Source organism: Aspergillus ochraceoroseus (genome assembly GCF_002846915.1).
Source record: "Aspergillus ochraceoroseus IBT 24754 chromosome Unknown P175scaffold_7, whole genome shotgun sequence".
In the NCBI taxonomy this organism is placed as follows: domain Eukaryota; kingdom Fungi; phylum Ascomycota; class Eurotiomycetes; order Eurotiales; family Aspergillaceae; genus Aspergillus; species Aspergillus ochraceoroseus.
The window spans coordinates 1,278,990-1,297,292 of record NW_024468482.1 but is presented as its reverse complement, the minus strand read 5'-3'; the positions used below and the strand labels follow the sequence as shown (position 1 = coordinate 1,297,292).

The 18,303-nt window shown below is 52.5% G+C and overlaps 7 protein-coding genes across 7 annotated transcripts; 3 read left to right on the top strand and 4 right to left on the bottom strand.

The window, feature by feature from the left end:
• The first annotated feature begins 604 nt into the window (after positions 1 to 604).
• P175DRAFT_0333001 (wax synthase family protein) lies at positions 605 to 2,365 on the top strand. The gene is made up of 2 exons (XM_040892860.1): positions 605 to 1,486; positions 1,549 to 2,365. The coding sequence occupies exons 1-2, from the start codon at positions 699 to 701 to the stop codon at positions 1,970 to 1,972; spliced, it is 1,212 nt and encodes a 403-aa protein (XP_040750230.1). The 5' UTR covers positions 605 to 698; the 3' UTR covers positions 1,973 to 2,365.
• A 376-nt stretch (positions 2,366 to 2,741) lies between these two features.
• P175DRAFT_0442412 (putative flavin containing polyamine oxidase) lies at positions 2,742 to 4,744 on the bottom strand (the record flags this gene model as incomplete). The annotated part of the gene is made up of 6 exons (XM_040894123.1): positions 2,742 to 3,766; positions 3,901 to 4,153; positions 4,214 to 4,261; positions 4,322 to 4,459; positions 4,513 to 4,543; positions 4,614 to 4,744. 6 exons carry the CDS (start codon positions 4,742 to 4,744, stop codon positions 2,742 to 2,744), a joined length of 1,626 nt encoding a protein of 541 aa, XP_040750229.1.
• Positions 4,745 to 5,605: 861 nt separating this feature from the next.
• Positions 5,606 to 5,942, bottom strand: P175DRAFT_0534614 (uncharacterized protein; the record flags this gene model as incomplete). Its single annotated transcript, XM_040900150.1, has 2 exons — positions 5,606 to 5,769; positions 5,825 to 5,942. The coding sequence occupies 2 exons, from the start codon at positions 5,940 to 5,942 to the stop codon at positions 5,606 to 5,608; spliced, it is 282 nt and encodes a 93-aa protein (XP_040750228.1).
• Positions 5,943 to 6,619: 677 nt separating this feature from the next.
• P175DRAFT_0550980 (glutamine synthetase family protein) lies at positions 6,620 to 8,842 on the top strand (the record flags this gene model as incomplete). The annotated part of the gene is made up of 5 exons (XM_040900442.1): positions 6,620 to 7,037; positions 7,126 to 7,364; positions 7,454 to 7,506; positions 7,572 to 8,261; positions 8,342 to 8,842. 5 exons carry the CDS (start codon positions 6,620 to 6,622, stop codon positions 8,370 to 8,372), a joined length of 1,431 nt encoding a protein of 476 aa, XP_040750227.1. The 3' UTR covers positions 8,373 to 8,842.
• Positions 8,843 to 9,709: 867 nt separating this feature from the next.
• Positions 9,710 to 11,650, top strand: P175DRAFT_0442624 (malate synthase; the record flags this gene model as incomplete). Its single annotated transcript, XM_040894129.1, has 5 exons — positions 9,710 to 10,070; positions 10,161 to 10,585; positions 10,648 to 10,848; positions 10,932 to 11,285; positions 11,372 to 11,650. 5 exons carry the CDS (start codon positions 9,710 to 9,712, stop codon positions 11,648 to 11,650), a joined length of 1,620 nt encoding a protein of 539 aa, XP_040750226.1.
• A 160-nt stretch (positions 11,651 to 11,810) lies between these two features.
• On the bottom strand, positions 11,811 to 15,568 carry P175DRAFT_0525601 (beta-glucosidase). Its single transcript, XM_040899420.1, has 4 exons — positions 14,604 to 15,568; positions 14,364 to 14,535; positions 13,652 to 14,304; positions 11,811 to 13,565 (listed from the first exon to the last, which is right to left on the bottom strand). Exons 1-4 carry the CDS (start codon positions 15,105 to 15,107, stop codon positions 11,859 to 11,861), a joined length of 3,036 nt encoding a protein of 1,011 aa, XP_040750225.1. The 5' UTR covers positions 15,108 to 15,568; the 3' UTR covers positions 11,811 to 11,858.
• Positions 15,569 to 15,871: 303 nt separating this feature from the next.
• mcsA (putative citrate synthase Cit1) lies at positions 15,872 to 17,509 on the bottom strand. The gene is made up of 3 exons (XM_040897677.1): positions 17,407 to 17,509; positions 16,169 to 17,302; positions 15,872 to 16,111 (listed from the first exon to the last, which is right to left on the bottom strand). Exons 1-3 carry the CDS (start codon positions 17,452 to 17,454, stop codon positions 15,911 to 15,913), a joined length of 1,383 nt encoding a protein of 460 aa, XP_040750224.1. The 5' UTR covers positions 17,455 to 17,509; the 3' UTR covers positions 15,872 to 15,910.
• Positions 17,510 to 18,303: the final 794 nt, after the last annotated feature.

Here is an 18,303-nt window from a genome sequence, read left to right as displayed (position 1 = left end):
ATCAACACTGTCATCCGCGATTGCTTTATAAAGCATAACGTTCAGCGAAATTCCACGGCTTGCGTCAACCATCGACACTTCAACCGAGCCCCGAAGATGGGTGAGCAACCGCGTCAACGGCCCTCGACAACATCCAACCTTGTAGCTGGGGTTTCCATATGAGTTCAAGCAAAGCCGAGAAGCATTTCCAGAACTACCGAGGGGTTTATTCATGAGCTGGGGGGCGATAGCTACCACGTCAGAGCCTTTCGAGGTCCAGAGCCAGAATTGATAATAGAAGGCTTGAATATAGTGGACTTATCAATAGTCCTCTGGGCCGTATACAAATCATGACGTGTCAGGGTGAGGTTGTTAAATATAGAAATGTAAATACTTCTCATATATCCTTCTAGGAGATTTATGGGGTGTGACAGTTGGGTGAATGCAGCCAGATTTACTAAAGTGAACAAAAACCTCGACCTCAACACAAGTCTCTCTCTCTATCTGAACCCTCTTACAATTCCTTTCTGAAAACTTCCCATCAAGAGCTTCAAGTATATGTATCTCCCATCGATTTTCTGTCTTCTCCATTTCCATCTAGCAGCACCAAGTTTCATCTTGTGCGTTTACTGAAGGGATTCCTGGTGGTTCTTCCTAGACATCTGTCAACCTCATTTCATCTATACACTCTTACAATCGTTGAAATCAAGGATCAACCCATGCCGGACTGGATCTTCCCGCTCCTTCAGTGGGTTCTTATCCCTCTGCTCTGTGGTTGTGTCGCTGCCTTCACCTCTCCCTCCTCAGAAGCTCGATACGCCGCAGCGGTTGTGATCCTTTCTCTAGCTATCTCCGTGCAAAACTATATCCGCGCCGTGGCTGCGAGCTGGCTGATTGCTGGATTAATTTCGATCTTTACCTGGATGAGTGTGCTCAATTCTCTAGACGTCCTCCTCCACAGTCGCATCAACTACCCGGAACACATGGAGTGGAAGAAACACAATCCCAGCCAGGACGCACCCGTTCTTTACAACACCACAAGAGAAAAAGTCGAATTGGCGTTGAATATTCCGTGGAATTATCGTCGAGTCCGTACCAAGTGGCAAATTAAGAACATTCCTTCATTCGATCCAACCGAGCCTGGATATGTTCCGAATCGGTGGACCTTCGTCGCACATCGACTTCTGACGGTACTTATAGCATTGCTCTGTGTGCATTTTACTCAGTATCACCCACAGTGTGATGAAAATGATTGCACTAGACTGCATATCTTACTTTCCGAAGAACGGCAGAGTTTATTTCCAAATCAATACTGGTTCTCGACAGAAGCACTATCCGCGCGCCTCTACTTTGTCATTTCGTTCATGACGAGTGCCTGGTTCTCCCAAAGAGCTATTTATAACATAGCATCGGTCATCGCGGTAGTATCTCGTATATCGGACCCTGCAGACTGGCCACCATTTCAAGGTGCTTTGAGTGAAACATGGACTGTTCGCCGCTTATGGGGGTATTTCCCAACTACCCCTATCCTCTCTTTGAGACTCGAGACTGATATCTGATCGATAATAGGCGAACCTGGCACCAAACGCTCCGACAACTCCTGAGTTCCAATGCCGACTTTCTGGTATTCTCGATATTCCGCCCTGGAACGATCTGGGCCCGATACGCCCGCTACTTCGTCGTGTTCTTCTTGTCTGGAGTGATACATACATTTCTTGACGAGGCGTCGGGCATACCGGTAGAATCGAGCAGGAGCTTATTATTTTTCACGATCCAGCCCATTGCCTTTGCAGTAGAGGATGTCGCCGAGAATTTGGCAAAACGATATGGTGTCTTCACCACAGACACTCCGCTCAGGCGTCTCGTTGGCTACATCTGGGTTGGGGTGTTCTGCCTATGGGCGTCTCCTATGTGGCTTTACCCCGTTATGCGTTTTCTGTTGGCAAATGGACAGCCTGTTTCTATTGTGAATTTACGGGGTGTCACTCAGTGATTTGTTCATCCTCATGTCAGTGAGACTTTCTTCTTCTTCTTCTTCTTCTTCTTCTTCTTCTTCTTCTTTCTTTTTCTTTCTTTTTCTGTTTCTGTTTCAAACTCCATCTAAATTCTGTACCCTAACTCTAGGAGGTGCCCGAACGAGCGGGGGACGTTCTCTTTCCTTTGCCTAAAGATACGGACTTTGAGAATATTGATCAGTTATTGAAGATGAACTTCCAGATTGCTTTTACCAACTTCCAGACAGAGTATCTGTAGCTGCCTTAGCCAGTATAGCTTAGGGTTTTCATACGGATTCCGAACAACTCCCCCGCGCACGTCAGAACGTAGGATGAACTACTCTCTCTCTCCCCCCTGATTCCTTATAGTACAGGGAATATCAATCCGTTGACCAACTTCAAGACAGGTTCCGGTATGACCATTGTCAAAAAAAAAAAAAAAATGCCAATTGGACAACATCCAAGGAGGATACCATCCCAGTAACAAGCTACTTGGCCAGGGCTAAGAAGCAGGTAGCTAGAGACCAGGGACTAGGGACCAGGGGACACAGTCGTACATCGATTCCCTCCCTGAAATACAACCGGGCTACGACGGCTCCTAGCCAATCTAAACACCACATATTGTACTCCGTACAACTCAGCTAATGCCCTGAAACCCCCTGTGTTACGCTACGGCGCCGACTCTGGATTCAACACATACACCATTCCCCTCGGTCAAACAGGGGGAAGTCCAGTTTTTTAGCAGTCCGGGGATTTTCTCGAGTAGCTTTACCAGTTGGTACTGTTAACACTCCACCCATTCAGTGGGGTATATGCATCTATCGGCGTGGTACCGTGCAAAACATCGTAATGGGCGTGTTGTTGTTGTTGTTCCCCGCAGGCCAGCGTCGTGGCCCCCTGTAACCCAAGAAGACACTCGTCCCGCAGCAAGGCGGCTACGTGTTGGCCGACGTCGCGGCCCTCGTACCAAGCGCCATGCAGGAATCCGAAATACTGGGCGCTGGTGGCCTCGCCGGCAAACCACAGGCGGTGCACGTTGGCGCGCAGGTTCTGGTGCATCTTCAGCGTTGTGCCGGCCGGCCAGTTGGAGTAGCTCCCGAAGGCCCAGGGCTCGGTCGACCAGCGCGGATAGGCGAAGGCGACGGGCTCTGGGATTTTCTTGTCGGGGAACATCTGGCGGAGCACCTCGAGGACTTCGCGCTTGGTTTGCGCGTCGGGTTGTCGCTCCACGCGGTAGGCCTGGCTGTCGACCACGGTCACGAAGATGATGTTCGATCCCGGGAGGAAGCCGGCCGTGGATAGCGACTGGAACACGGGGTAGTAGCCCCGGGTCGTGGGAGACGCGTACAGGAAGAACTGCGTGTCCGGTGGCCAGAAGGCTTGCTCGAATTGCATGAAGATCTTGGTGTAGGTGCCCATGTTGAATTTCTCGATCGCCGTCTGCTTCCACTCGGGCAGCTCGGGGTGGAACTGCACGACGTCGTTCTGCAAGACCCCGAGGGAGAAGGTGCATATCGCGTATGCAGCGCTCACGCAGCTCCCGTCACGGTTGTGCACGAGGACGCCGTCGTCGCTGTATTCAATCGTCGTGACTTCTGTGCGCAGGCGGATTCGAGCATCATCCCGCGATGCGTGAGGCCGGAAGGACTCGGCCTCGCCTTGGATGATGGCGCTATACCCTCGCGGATCGAGGACGAGGTTGTTCTGGCCGCCAAACTGGTTGAAGGTGAGGTTCTCGCCCGCGACGCCAAAAACCAGCGAGCTAGTTTCGGGGGTGTAGGCTACCTCCCAATCTGTTATATTGTGTTAGCTGGGCGGCTGGGAGAGGGGGTTTTTTTTTTTTTTTTTTTTTTTTGTTTTTCTTCGTCGAGAATTCAAACGATACGCAATGGGCCCTCCTCCTCTTCCACCGCGTTTCGGTTCATACCCCAGTTCCACCATTCCACCGCTTGTGCTGCCATGTTGTCCTTGCGCGGTCTCCAGCCGGCAAGCGCCAGGCCGGAGCGTGCTGTCATGTCTTGGAGATTCTGGTTCAGGATTTGCCCTGCATGCTCAGAGGCTCGCTTCCGGGCTGCCGCGTAGGTGTCGAGAAGGTTGCTGTAGTCTGTATATCCCGTTTCATTGTAGGTCCGGATGGAACTATAGTTGGAGTATGTGTTGCGCAGGTTATATTTTTGAGCCTGGTCTGTGTGAGCTCTTTTCATCTGATTCCCAAGGCAAAAGTTGATCGATCTTCTTACCAGGCGCCAGATCGGATTTTCAGCAGTATCTGATCCCAGTCCTTGGATCTATGGATAGTTTTAGCCTTCTCCTGGGGTTTTGATGCCATATATATATATATTCCTTACCCAGTTGGCTCCGAACTCCACCAAATACGGATCCCCTTCCTCATCCTTTCCAAAGTCCGAGTGCCAGACCCGACCTCCAAGTGTATCTCTGTACTCGAGGATGATGAAATCCGTAATCGAGGCATTTGTCAACGCTTGCTAAGCCAAGTTAGACCTCTTATCTATTCTCCGGAATCGAGTCAACAACATACAGCAGCGGTGATACCGGCCATCCCACCTCCCCTATCGAATATCAGGTCAGCTTGCCCTAACCCTACCAAGACGGTATATCCAGAATACAGAGAAAACCTACAGGATGGCAACCGTAGTCTTTGTACATTGGTGATCATTTAAGATGGTCTGAGCCACATAACCTGCGCAAAGCCGGACGAAAGCCCCAGTTACGAGGAGACAAGAAAGGATCGAGACGGCAACAGGATGCATCGGAGTCTAGTATAGAAGGACAGAGTGCAAAAGAAAACCAAGGCCATGTACGGAGTAGATATACGCCTACCCACCCCCCCCCCCCCCTTTTCGCTTCTTGACCGAGTCTTCCCGTCCCTGGTCGGTCTTCTGTTCTGACGGCTTCACTGCTGATAAGACGTGTGTGCCCTTTGGCGTGTGATCAGCGAACTCCGATTGGCACCAAAAATACGGATGATCAAAGGTCGATATGCAAGGGAATCAGCAGAACCATTTCTTCTTGGAAGAGGAATTAATGCCAGATGGGGCAGGTCCAGTCGGCTGGCGTCTTCTTATCCAAGGCGCATCCGTAAGTAAGGCTGCGAATTACATTCTCGCGGCTCGGCTTGGAAGATCGCCCTTGGTTATTTTCCTGCCCGCCGCTTGGGCTTCCCGAATCTATCGAGATCATAAGACGTCTTACCTAGTATGTATCACCCTCCGGGGCCCGCGATTCGCACGGTTAACGCCTCGTACAGTTAGCAGCCCGGCTGATTCTTCCTCGATTTAACTCCTCACAGCTTGGCAACCAGGGCGTCGTGCACTACTTCCTGGATAGGGGAAGAGACAGCTCATATTATGTATGTATGTATGTATGTAGGTAGGTATGGAATAATTGGTGAATGAATATCGGGTGGGATTTGAAGTGTTTCTCATTCGGGTAGCCTGCACAGAATGTACACCTCATGCAATTAAGATCAGCCTGGATCAAAAGATAAAAAAAAAAAAAAAAATGAAAACCTGATAACTCCTCATCATCCAGAGAACGATTTTTTTTTTTTTTTCCTTAAGAGAATAACAATCGATGTAATGTCAGACGCCATACGCCCTGGGCTCATAAAACTACTGGATATCGTAAGCCTCCAGTGCCCTTTCCAAATCATCAACACTGTCCTTCATCCCGTATGAATCCATGATCTGCTGGTTTTTGTGCAGTCTCTCCTCCTCCTGGACTTGGTCGTAATAGTTCGGTCGGTTGGAGGTATAGACGTTGGAGATTCCGAAACCTGGCCCGTTCAGCTTCCTTCTTTCGTCACCGTCGACGGGACCCGAGAGATATACCAACAGCCATGGTCACCATTACCGGGAGATACCAGCGCCCGAATGCACCGGGTCTGTTGAGCCCGGCACGTTTGAAGAGAGATTGTTGTGGTAGATTGGGTGTAGTCGGTGTCTGCATGATATGAGGGATGTTTGGTTTTTCTTTTCTTTTCTTTTCTTTTGTCCTTTTAGCTTTGATGTTCTTGAAGGAGTCAAGCTATACTGAATCGAAGATAAGAGTGAAGTAAGCTTGATATAAAGCTAAGGTGGTGTTGGTGGTGGGAATGAGACATCATCAACCCGAATGGAATGGCCTGATCTTCCGTCATACGATTGATTGCCACTCTGTCCCCTCATGGTCGATCCACGGAACTGCAGAACTGAACTCCAGATTCAATTCAGGAAATCAGCTCTCCATTGGTTTCATTCTCCATGGTAGATCTTGGTGATTTGTCTGCTATGGGTTCCATGGCGAACGAGGCGACAATACTGACGATACCGTTGACGGAGCAGGGTAGAATAGCAGGATAATCGTAGCCGATGAATTCTTTGATTCTTGAATTCGAGGTTGAAATTCAAAAGGAAAGAAAGAAAAGAAAGAAAAGAAAGTGGTTAATACTACTTTACCTGAAATTATACCCGACTAGAGGTTGAACTCCACTGATAAGCTGTTCCTGAGATAAACCTCTCTCTCTCTCTCTCTCTCTCTCTCTGTCATTCCTCCACACAACTACCTTACCTAGGTACTTCAAGTTCTTTCTCTCACAACTGACAACATTGCGCACACATCTCGCAGCTACAAAGGATTCCCCCACCATGTCCCTAGCGACCCCCGAAACGATCGTCGGCCTCCTCCACAACGACACCCGAGTCAAGCTCGCCGGCATCGACGTCGACGGCCTCCTCCGCGGGAAGCTGGTCTCCAAGAAAAAATTCCTCTCGATCGTCTCCGATGGCTTTGGCTTCTGCTCCGTGATATTCGGCTGGGATATGCACGATCGGACCTACGTCCGCGAGCTCGCCATCAGCAACAGGGATAACGGGTACCGCGACATCCTGGCGGTTCCGGATCTGAGCACCTTCCGGCGCATTCCCTGGGAGGACAACGTGCCCTTTTTTCTGGTGAGCTTTTTGGATCCCGAGACGCGCCAGCCGCTTTGCGCTTGTCCTAGGGGGTTGGTGAAGGGGGCGTTGGGGAAGTTGGGTGCCGCGGGGTATCGGGCTATGGCGGGAGGTATGTTGGGTTGATTTGATTTTGATGTATATGTACTACGGTGGAAGGAAGGGTGGTGATTCTGAGCTAACTGATGGGATTGATCTAGCGGAATATGAATTTTATCAGTTTCGCGCGCCTGAACGGAATGCCTCGTCAACGGCGACTTTTCTCAAAGAGAATCCTGTCGAAGCGTTACCCTCGCTTACGGAGGGGATGTTTGGGTACAGTTTGACCCGTCCTGTTCATAATCAAGACTGGTATTACGGGGTTTTTGACGCCTGCGAGCAATTTAACTGCGAGATTGAGGGGTGGCATACGGAGAGCGGGCCGGGGGTTTTTGAAGCTGTAAGGAATTCATTACTCTTCATACCCTCACCCACACACTCCACTCTCTTACTTGAGGTCATTTACCGTTACTGACGGAATGGAGCCAGGCACTACAGTTTGGGGAGGCCCAGGAGATGGCTGATAAAGCGGGTCTTTTCAAGTACGTCCGTCCCTGGCTGCGCGGGCTTACGACTGAACACAATTGCTGATGGGTCGACTCCATAGATATGTCGTCAAATCCATTGGCACCAAACACGGCATCACTCCCTCGTTTATGGCGAAACCGCGCGAAGGCCTGCCAGGAAACAGCGGCCACATGCATATATCCCTGGTGAATCAGGACGGAACGAATGCGTTTATTCGTCCCACCCCCGATCCCAACCCGCCGTATCCAGATGTAGCTTACCTATCGGACCTGGGTCGATATTTCCTCGCCGGCATTCTCACCGGGCTTCCCGATATCATGCCCATGTTGGCGCCCACGGTGAACTCCTACAAACGGTTGGTGGAAAACTTCTGGGCGCCAGTTACGGTATCTTGGGGGCTTGAGCACCGCGCTGCCTCTGTTCGACTGATCAGCCCGCCAACTTCCAGCCCCAAGTCTACACGATTCGAAGTGCGCGTTCCCGGGGCAGATTCGAACCCGCATTTTGTCCTCGCTGCCATCGTCGCCCTGGGGTGGCGCGGGGTCGAGAAGAAGCTCGAAATCCCCGTTCCTCCCCTATCCAAGGGAGAGGACATGGGTGGTGCCGGTGACAAGGGTGTAAGACTAGCAAAGAACTTGGGAGCGGCCATCGCTGCCTTCACGCACAAGGACAGTATCGCAAGGGAGGTCTTCGGGGACGAGTTCGTGGATCATTTTGGCGGAACTCGAGAGCATGAGCTGCGCTTGTGGGAGGAAGCCGTAACGGATTGGTAGGTTTTTTTTTTTTTTTTTTTTTTTTTTGCTGTCTCTTTTAGCACTGGAATATCTGCTGACTTGATTTGGGGTGTAGGGAGGTGCGACGGTATATCGAAACGGTCTAGATCGGGACGGCGTTGGGGGAAGTTCCCGGTACGATGCTTGTAAATAGATGATCTGACCCGTTCGAACCCGAACTCTAAGCTGGGGTCGGGAGTGACCCGGAAACTAAGAATTTGGATGGAGGCCAGGCGATGTCACATGTGATTTGCATAGTGGGCAGGCTCTCATGATTTTCACATGCTGGCGATGGGATCAGGGGAGTCTCAGGATAGACATAGTTAACTAATACATGGTGACAACAAACAAATGAGTTGCTATCCACAGTCATTGTCCTGGCCTGGGTGTAATATTTTCCCAGGCTGCCCGTGTGTACGAGGGCAGAGGAAAGGGTGATACCCAGATCGGCGGGGGTACTTGGTGACTGTACCTAATCGCCACATCCAAGGTCGCGATAACACTCGGGACAAGTCGGTGCCGCACCGCTCTTGAAAAACAAGGGTTCGCGCTGCACTGATTCGATCAACGATTGGTGACGAATTGCTGGAGCAATGATTCTGGGACCAACCGCGGTTGTTAGAGCTCAGAGCTTCGGGCGTGCGGGGAGTTTATTCCTGTCTTTCCATCTCTTCCACTTGTCCCTCGGCATTAGGGAACGTTTCCATACCTTACAGAGCATCAATCAGTCTGTAACAATTTGCTAGCACCATGCATGTGCAGCTGTGATAGTTTTATATCATGACATTAAGTCGTAGAATCGGGAAGAGAGAGAGAGAGAGAGAGAGAGAGAGAGAGACGAAGTGTCTTTGCTTGAATTGCAGGGCACCCCCTCCCCTATTATGTAAGCATTCCTCGCCCGGAACAAATCGGCCGAGAAGAAAAAAAACGCGGTATTCGTATTACCGAGTGTGCACGTGGTTTTGCCGCGGGAAAGTCACGAGACGCGACACCCTCAGGCTGCCAGTTACCCAAAACGGACAGGCATCGCGACTCCAAAGTGGACTTCAATCAGTTCTGAATGGCTGCAATCCGGGTAGCTACCGATTTCGCTCCTTTCGTCCCAGGAGAAAACCTCTTCAGATCCAAAAGCCCGCTCTGCACCAATCAGCGGTTCCAGCCGGGAGCCCTACAATGGACCGCGGTTGTACATACTTCTCTGACGTAGCTTCCTGCCGAAGAGTCATTGCCCGTGGGAGGGGAGGGAAGTCTGGCTCTCTTCATATATATATAAGTCCGGTCTAGGCACTTCCCCAGACAGCTTGATTTAGAGTCTTTGTTATTTCTTCTGTTCTTTTTGTTTTTTTTTTGGGGGGGGGACTTCACCATCCATTCATCCATCCTTCCATCCATCCGCGCTCTCCAAACGAAAAACCTCACGGAAAGCATTCGTACATATATCACCATGTCCCAAGTCGACGCACAGCTCAAGGATGTTGCCGTCCTCGGTACCGTGAGTGCTGAGGCCCGTAAGATCCTCACCAAGGAAGCCTGTGCTTTCCTGGCCATCTTGCACCGCACCTTTAACCCTACCCGCAAAGCTCTCCTCCAGCGCCGTATCGACCGCCAGGCCGAGATCGATAAGGGCCAACTCCCCGATTTCCTCCCAGAGACCAAGCATATCCGTGATGATCCCACCTGGAAGGGTGCCGCCCCAGCTCCCGGTCTTGTGGACCGTCGGGTGGAAATTACCGGTCCTACTGACCGAAAGATGGTGGTGAACGCTTTGAACGCGAATGTGTGGACTTATATGGCTGATTTTGAAGGTGCGCATATAACCCCCTTCCCCCTCTCTGCTTCTTGAACTCTTGTTTATGTATATATATATATATATATAAAAGCTAATCCGTGGTAAGACTCTTCCGCCCCTACCTGGGACAACATGATCAACGGTCAGGTCAACCTGTACGATGCTATCCGTCGCCAGGTCGATTTCCAGCAGGGCAGCAAGGAGTACAAGCTCCGGACTGATCGCGTGCTGCCCACTCTGATTGCTCGTGCTCGTGGCTGGCACCTAGAGGAGAAGCACTTCACCGTGGACGGGGAGCCTATCTCGGGTAGTCTGTTCGACTTCGGTCTGTATTTCTTCCACAACGCTAAGGAGTTGGTGGCCCGCGGGTTCGGTCCTTACTTCTACCTGCCCAAGATGGAGTCGCACCTTGAGGCTCGTCTCTGGAATGACGCCTTCAACCTGGCTCAGGACTACATTGGTATGCCTCGCGGTACTATCCGTGGTACCGTCCTCATTGAAACCATCACTGCTGCGTTCGAGATGGAGGAGGTACGTTTTCACCTTGCTACCAGTTAGGTCCATCAATGCTAATGACTGGCTGGCTGGTTTAGATCATCTACGAACTCCGCGACCACAGCTCCGGCCTCAACTGCGGCCGCTGGGACTACATCTTCTCCTTCATCAAGAAGTTCCGCAACCACCCTGACTTTGTTCTCCCCGACCGCTCCGATGTCACCATGACCGTGCCCTTCATGGACTCTTACGTTAAGCTCCTCATCAAGACCTGTCACCGCCGTGGCGTGCATGCGATGGTACCCCCTCCCCCCCCCCCCCCCCCTCTCTTTTCTTTTTCTCCCAGGAGTGCGAAATTTGTCAACTAACCAGACCTCTACAGGGTGGGATGGCGGCCCAGATCCCCATCAAGGACAACGCCGCTGCCAACGACAAGGCAATGGAGAGTGTCCGGGCTGATAAGCTCCGTGAAGTTCGTGCTGGCCACGACGGTACCTGGGTTGCCCACCCTGCTCTTGCCGCGATTGCCTCGGACGTCTTCAACGAGTACATGCCCACCCCGAACCAGATGCACATTCGTCGCGAGGACGTCCACATCACCGCGAAGGACCTGCTCAACACCAACGTCCCCGGAAAGATCACCGAGGAGGGTATTCGCAAGAACCTGAATATCGGTCTATCCTACATGGAGGGTTGGCTCCGTGGTGTGGGATGTATCCCTATTAACTACCTGATGGTATGTTTCCCTTTTTTTTTCTCTCTCCCCGGTAGTGACTGAAGTTGCAACCCCCGGATATTAACCAAAGAAAACAACAACAACAGGAGGACGCTGCTACCGCCGAAGTCTCCCGCAGCCAACTGTGGCAGTGGGCCCGTCACGGTGTGACCACATCCGAGGGCAAGAAGGTCGACAAGGCCTACGCTCTCCGTCTGCTCCAGGAGCAGGCCGATTCCTTAGCCGCTAAGGGCCCCAAGGGCAACAAGTACCAGTTGGCGGCAAGTTACTTTGCCGGCCAGGTGACAGGCGAGGAATACGCAGACTTCTTGACGTCTCTGCTGTACAACGAGATCTCAACGCCCGGTGCCGCCTCCAAACTGTAAGGGAAAATTATTAATATATATGTACATGTTAGATTATGACCACGAAATTCTATCTGTTTTTTTTTTTTTTAGTTTGAGCCCCAAAAATGCAAGATTCTTTCTGTCATATCCACTCGGGAAAGCTTGTAGTTGTACATGAAAAGAATACCATAACTTGTCAACCCTTTTTTTTTTTTTTCTCCAGAGAGGGGAGAAAAAAAAAAAACCGCTAATATGCTGCAAAAGGCTGCCCTAAGGGTAAATCACGCGAACTATGTCCAACCGAAATATAAAATTCTTTCTCGGGCATCACCCAGTTCTGTTCATGGACACTCCAGTAGCTCAGATCCTTGCGCGTGAGAGTCATCGAGACCGTCTGGGATTCGCCGGGCGCCAGCGCCACCTTGGTGAAATTCCGCAGTACACGTTCGGGGAAGTCGATTTTTTCAGTCGGGAAGCGCGAGTTACCACCGCTGACATTGCTGGTTTTAGATCCCGAGTTCGACGAAGGCGGTTCGGTTACGTCGCGCGGGAAGGAGACGTAGACTTGGATAACGGTTTGGCCCGACCGTCGGCCAGTATTTTGAACTTGGAGCTCGACGCGGGCTAATTCCTCGTAGAGAGAGGGGTTGCCGCCGGGGCCGCCACCAGCGTCAGAGGGTTTGGTGGGGCGTTGGGGCTCGGAGCTGGGGGAGGCCGACGGGGGCGGGGGCGGGGTGGTGGCGTCGAGCGCGGGGAGGTAGGGGTATATGTATTTGGAGACGGCGCGGAAGTCGAGAGGGAAAAGGACAGAGGCGTTAGCAGGCGGGGGGGAGTGGTCGTAGGTGGGAGGGGAGGCGGAGTCCGCTGGGCGTGCGGCGGGGAGTCGGGAGGGTTTGCGCTTTCTCAGGTGTTGGACGTCCAGGTTAGAGAGGCCCCATTGGGTGTACGATAGACCGTACCCAAATTCAAAACGCGGGCTGATTTTATTGCGGTCGAAATACCGGTGATCAATGTAAAGTGCGTCAGAGAAATCGACCTGCGGGACGGGGGCGTTGGCTTCATATAGCACCTGGGCGCCAGGGCCGTAGTCCTCCAGGGTCTTTCCAACAGTGTAAGGGAGGCGGCCGCTAGCGTCAACATCCCCGAAGAGCACGTCCACTAGGGCATTGCCACTCTCCTGACCGGGAAGGTGGGCGAACAGCACGGCTGTGACACCAGGGAGGTCGATCCAGGACTCCACGATAACCGGGCCCACGGCGTGTACGACGACGACAGTCGGCCCACCGCAGGTGGTGCCCACCGTCTCGATCAGCGTATCGCCGCCTTTCTGAAGGAAGAGGTTGTTGCGGTCACCGTGGATGCCACCCGAGGAGATGAATCCTTCGCCGGAGTCCGCATTGACAAACACTAAACAGAGGTCTTTGTCGGCGGCATCGGCTGGCATGACGGCGTTTCTTAGGTAAGGTGTCATTTGAACCTCGGAGTGCCATGCCGACTGTAGAGCCTCGATTGGACTAACAAGATAGGGGAATTCGACGGCACCACTCCCCCAGCCCACGGCCAGTGTACCCTGGTTGCATCCGCGATCTGCGCATACATTGGGGCCGGCAGCAGGTCCGGCATCATCTCCGTACACGCCGACGCGGTAAGGCCGACCAGGGGCGGATGGGGCGCGAGAGAGAGGCAGGAAACGATCCTCATTCTTGACGAGAACGATGCCTTCAGCGGCAACTTTGCGGGCAATGATGGAGTGGTTCCCCTGGGCATTCACGAATTTGTTGACAAGAGCAGCATCTTGGTCTCCGGGACTGCCGGGGTGCAACAAACCATACTTGTCGTTAGTCCACGAGGAGAAATTAGGACCACCTTCTCCCGGCAGAGCGGACTGATTCCACGAGTCTTGGCCAAGATGATACCAGGCAGCCACAATCCGGGTCACCATGTCGTTGAGGCGCTCCATAGGGATGGAAGTATTGAGTGCCGCACGAGTCAGTTCGCTGCCCCACAGGGACCGGCCATCCGCCCAGTGGAGCCCGTCACCCGGCATAGACATATCCAGACCCCCAAGGCACTATTCACACCAGACCGCTGGGCAAGCCAGTCGGACTGTACGAATCCTTGAAAGCCTAGCTCGTCTTTGAGAATCCCGTTTAGAAGTTTACTGTTTTCACAGGCATGGCTGTTATTAACCTGGTTGTACGCGCACATCACACTGGCAACATCTGCGCGAATGCTTTCGGCGAAAGGCCAGATGAAAACTTCATGCAAAGCGCGATCCCCAATGTTTGAAGAGACAGCGGTGGGGATTCCCCACTCATATGGCTGACGGAAGTGCTCCTGTTCATTCATCACGTAGTGTTTGGCCGTAGCCATGACGCCGTTGCTCTGGATGCCGCGGATTGTCTCCGCAGCCGCCACTCCCTGCAGCACAGGATCCGATCCGAATCCTTCCCAGTTGCGACCCCCGGCGGGCATCATACCGATAGGGCCCATAGAAGGGCCAAGAATAACGTGAACTCCCTTTAAGCGGGCCTCGCGGCCGATGGCGACCCCGCGCTCGCGCATGAGTTCACGATTCCAGGTAGCACCGGTGGTGAGACCAGCAGGGAAGGCGGAGATATTGTCTGCGAAACGCAGTCCGAGGGGACCGTCCTGTAAACATAGTGAGGGAAAGCGGACAAATTCCGCGGGACCTAGGAATTTGGTGTTGTCAGGTACATCATCAAGCCAGACCCCAGCAATTTCAACTGACCTGTATTTCCAACGCACATCCCCATCTGCCAGCCGGTCCCGGTGGTGATGTTGACCTTTTCAATCAAGGTCATCTGCCGGACTAGAGCCTCGGCCTTTGCATAGCTCTCCTTCCAATGTTTTAGAGTCCCTCCTTTCGGGGTGGGGAACCACGAGTCTGGACCTGGCATAGCCTAATTAATCATGTCAGCGCTCAAATATCGTTAATTCCCCCCCCCCCCCCCCAGGTGCAACAACACACATAGTCCTCTGTTTCACGATATTTCGACCAAGGGTAGCTCGAAAACCCCCAAACGATCAATCCCAGTACCACAATGAGGGCGACCAGCGTCCGCCACCAGAACTTAGAATAGTAAACCGCACGCCAGCCCTTCTGGTTTGCTAGCAACTTCTTCTTGTTCCTCCTCCTGGTGGCCTCGATCATCTTACGGCGCACGGCACGCGCCTTCCCGTCCCCAGGCCCATCGGAATCCGAGTCGTCCCCTAATTCATACTGCTTCGAAGCGGAGAGAAGGTGTTGCTCGTCCTCAGTCAGGGCGTCCAAGTAGGCCTCAAGATCGGTCGATTTGCGGACCAGGGGAGCAAGAATCGACGGCTCGGTGTTTTCCTTGGGGGAACGGGATCTAGACGACTTCGATCGATCGATTTCGTGCAAGCGAAAGCTACTCTCATAGTCGGAGCTAAATTCATCGGGGGGGTCTTCCTCGGGGATGGATTCCTGTAACGGGGTGTAGGATTTAGGCATGGTGCCTTAGTGGGAGAAACGAGGCGGGCATGGAGCGGGGGTGGACGGGAAGAAAGACAGCAGGCTAGTGTATAATTCTAGCCCTAAGCAAGAGAACGCAGATAAGAAACGAGAGGACGACTAACTATCAAGCGATGGAAGAATCATGAAGAGGGAAATGAAAAGGAGAAGGAGGAGGAGCAGGAGAAGGCACGGGGTTTCCACGTGCCGCCAGCCAAGCAAAAACGCAACGACGCTCGACGCGCAATTCGATCCGCCTTTGGAGCATCACCGATCGGATTATAGCGGATTCAAAATAGATTAATCTGTCGAGGCTATTATTTCCCTCACTGCCACGTTCCCTCGTCTTATTCCGATTCCTGCGAAATTACCTGTGCTTCGATTATTTCCTGGGGTCGCGCGAGCCCGACTCCCCCAAGTACGCGGTTCCAGTGTTCCTGCGGATCGTGAAGAACTCAACCCAGATAGCCACAAGCAGGGGAAAGTGGCGTTGATCCAGAGAAGATTAAAGGTCGGGAGAGGCGGATCGGTTCTTTTGGTTGGTTGCCCGGGGAGGAAGGATATGTGGAGTCTGGGTCAAACTTTGGCTCTGTATTACAGAGAGGTATTGCTTCCTTCCATGGATTCGGCCTTGCTGATTTGGTTTCCGTTTTAGTTTTGGGTCTCTTGTACGGAGTATAGGTGTGTGTAGATAGTGTATAAGAAAGGAAAGTAGTAGACTTTATGATCTAGTGTATCGAACAAGAACTAACTGCTAAATATAGAAAAAAAAAAAAAACCGATCGATTGCAAACTACATCGCATTACTTTTTCAACCCCAGGAGGTTGATGCTCTTGGGTCGCTCGATAGGAAGACCCAACGCGCGGTCCCAGACCAATTGCACGAGAGGACCGAGTGCACGGCTAACTCCAAAGGTGACAGTGTAGTACAGAGGTTGCTGGAAGCCATAGTGGTAGAAGAGCACACCAGAGGCGGCGTCAACGTTGGGATGGGGGTTCTTGGTCTATATACTGGTTAGGGTACGTTGTCCAATGGGATAGATAGCAAAGGGGGGAATTACCTTTCCATGTTCCGTGAGGACACTCGGGGCGATTTCCGAGTTCTTCTTGACCAGTTGGAACACAGGGTTGGCGACGACATCCGGGCGAGTAGCAGCAAAGTCCATCAGGGCCTGGAAACGGGGATCAGGCTTGCGCAGGACTCCGTGGCCGTAGCCAGGAACTACACGGCCAGACTTGAGGGTATCCCAGAGGTAGGTGCGGACATCCTCGTCGGTGAACTGGGTACCGATCTTGTCCTGCATGGCGAGGATCCAACGAAGCACCTCCTGGGCAGCAAGACCGTGCAGAGGACCCGCGAGACCCAGAAGACCCGCACTGTAACTCAGGAAGGGGTCGCTGAGGGCGCTACCGACGAGGTGGGTCGCGTGGGCCGAGACGTTGCCACCCTCGTGGTCCCCGTGTAGGGCAAGATACAGACGGAGCAGGTCGTGGAAATCTTGGTTCTTGGAGCCACCCTTGCCGAGGAGCTCTGCGAAGTTGTAGGACCAATCCTGGGAGGGGTCGAGGGTCTGTCTGCCAACGAGGTCGACCTCATCCGGGCGGAAGACAAGAGCTGCGACCCGGGGAATCTTAGCGAGGAGGGAAATCGCATCGTCAAAGGTAGGCTCCCAGTAGTCAGCCTTGTTCAGACCCTTCTCGTAGGCCTTGGCGAACTTGGATTCGGTGTTCAGGGCGGCGACCGCGATGGAGAGCTGGGTCATTGGGTGCATGGTCCGCGGGAATGAGCGCACCAGGTCGAGAATATGGTCAGGGAGGTGGGACTCCTCCGCCAGCTGGCGGGAGAAAGCGCGGACTTGGCTGGTGGAGGGAACCTGGCCGGTCAACAGAAGCCAAAACATGGCCTCGGGGAGCATCTCGGTGCCAGTGGGACCTTTTGGGAGCTCCTTCTGGCAGTCTTTAATGGTCTTGCCGTGGAATCGGATACCCTCATCGGCGTCAAGGAGGGATCCCTCCCACAGAATGCTCTTGAGTCCACGCATACCACCGATGACATTCGCGACCTTGACCTCACCGATCACCTCATCGCCCTGCTTCTTTACCTCAGCGAAGAGCTCGCGCTTGGCAGGGATGACGGCCCTGAGGGCAGATTTAAGGTCTGGCTCAGCGGTGGTATAGCTGCGGCGAGAGATAGTCTGTTTGAATTAGGTCATTGGTTCAGTGATCCCCAAGTCTTGAAAAGTTCATTTTCATTTTCTCTTTGTTTTCTGTAGACGGCCGGACGGCCGGACGGACGTACCTGGGCCAGCCTGGAAGCATGACGGGCGGTGCGTAGGGGGAGAGCCATAACAAGGGGTGGATATCAAGAGAAATTGGATTATACAAGCACAGGATAACCGGCAAGAAATGATCTGAGCTCAGAAGAAGGAGAGAAGAGAAGAAGAGACAGACACTCCGAGATAGCGAGAGAGGAGACAAGAGACAGATGACGATCACGGAAGAGCCAGAGGATGAGGCGGTCCGGTTGGCCGCGGAGACAAAAGGCAAGGATAGGCCGAGGCCCGATTACACAGGTTAAGCCGAGTAAGGATGTTAGCAGTACGCCTACTTCATGGTATACTAGCTATTAAATACCAGGGTCCTTCAGTTTCTACTATGTTTGTCTTATTGAGACGGGTTGAAGGTGGTGGTATGATGGTTGTGATTGTTGTTGTTATTATCACATAAGCGGAGACGGGATTCTGAAGTTAGTATATAAAATATGGGGTACTATAGAACACACATTGATTTAGCTTTTGATGAAGCAATGGTAGGTGATGATTGTGGTTTCTCTGCTGAATGACAGGAATCCAGTAGGATTTGATTCATATTCAATCTCTCTGGACAGAAATCCACTGCAAGAAGCAGAGAGAGAGAGAGAGAGAGAGAGAGAGAGAGAGAGAAAACGCCGGCAGCAACCGAGGAAGTGCGGGGTAATCCCAATTAGGAAGGACCGAACATGGGGTACTGGTTGCCTTGTTATTGAGGCATCCAGTTTTTATGATTAGTCAGCATATATTGATGACTAAGCTGCACTGCCACGTGATCGCCACCCCGGAGACCACACCCCTGGATCTCGCTCCTGATTGGCTCTCAGAATTTTCGATGGCTCGCCTCTGATTGGCTATCAGCTTTTATCGCCGCCTTAAATCTCTGC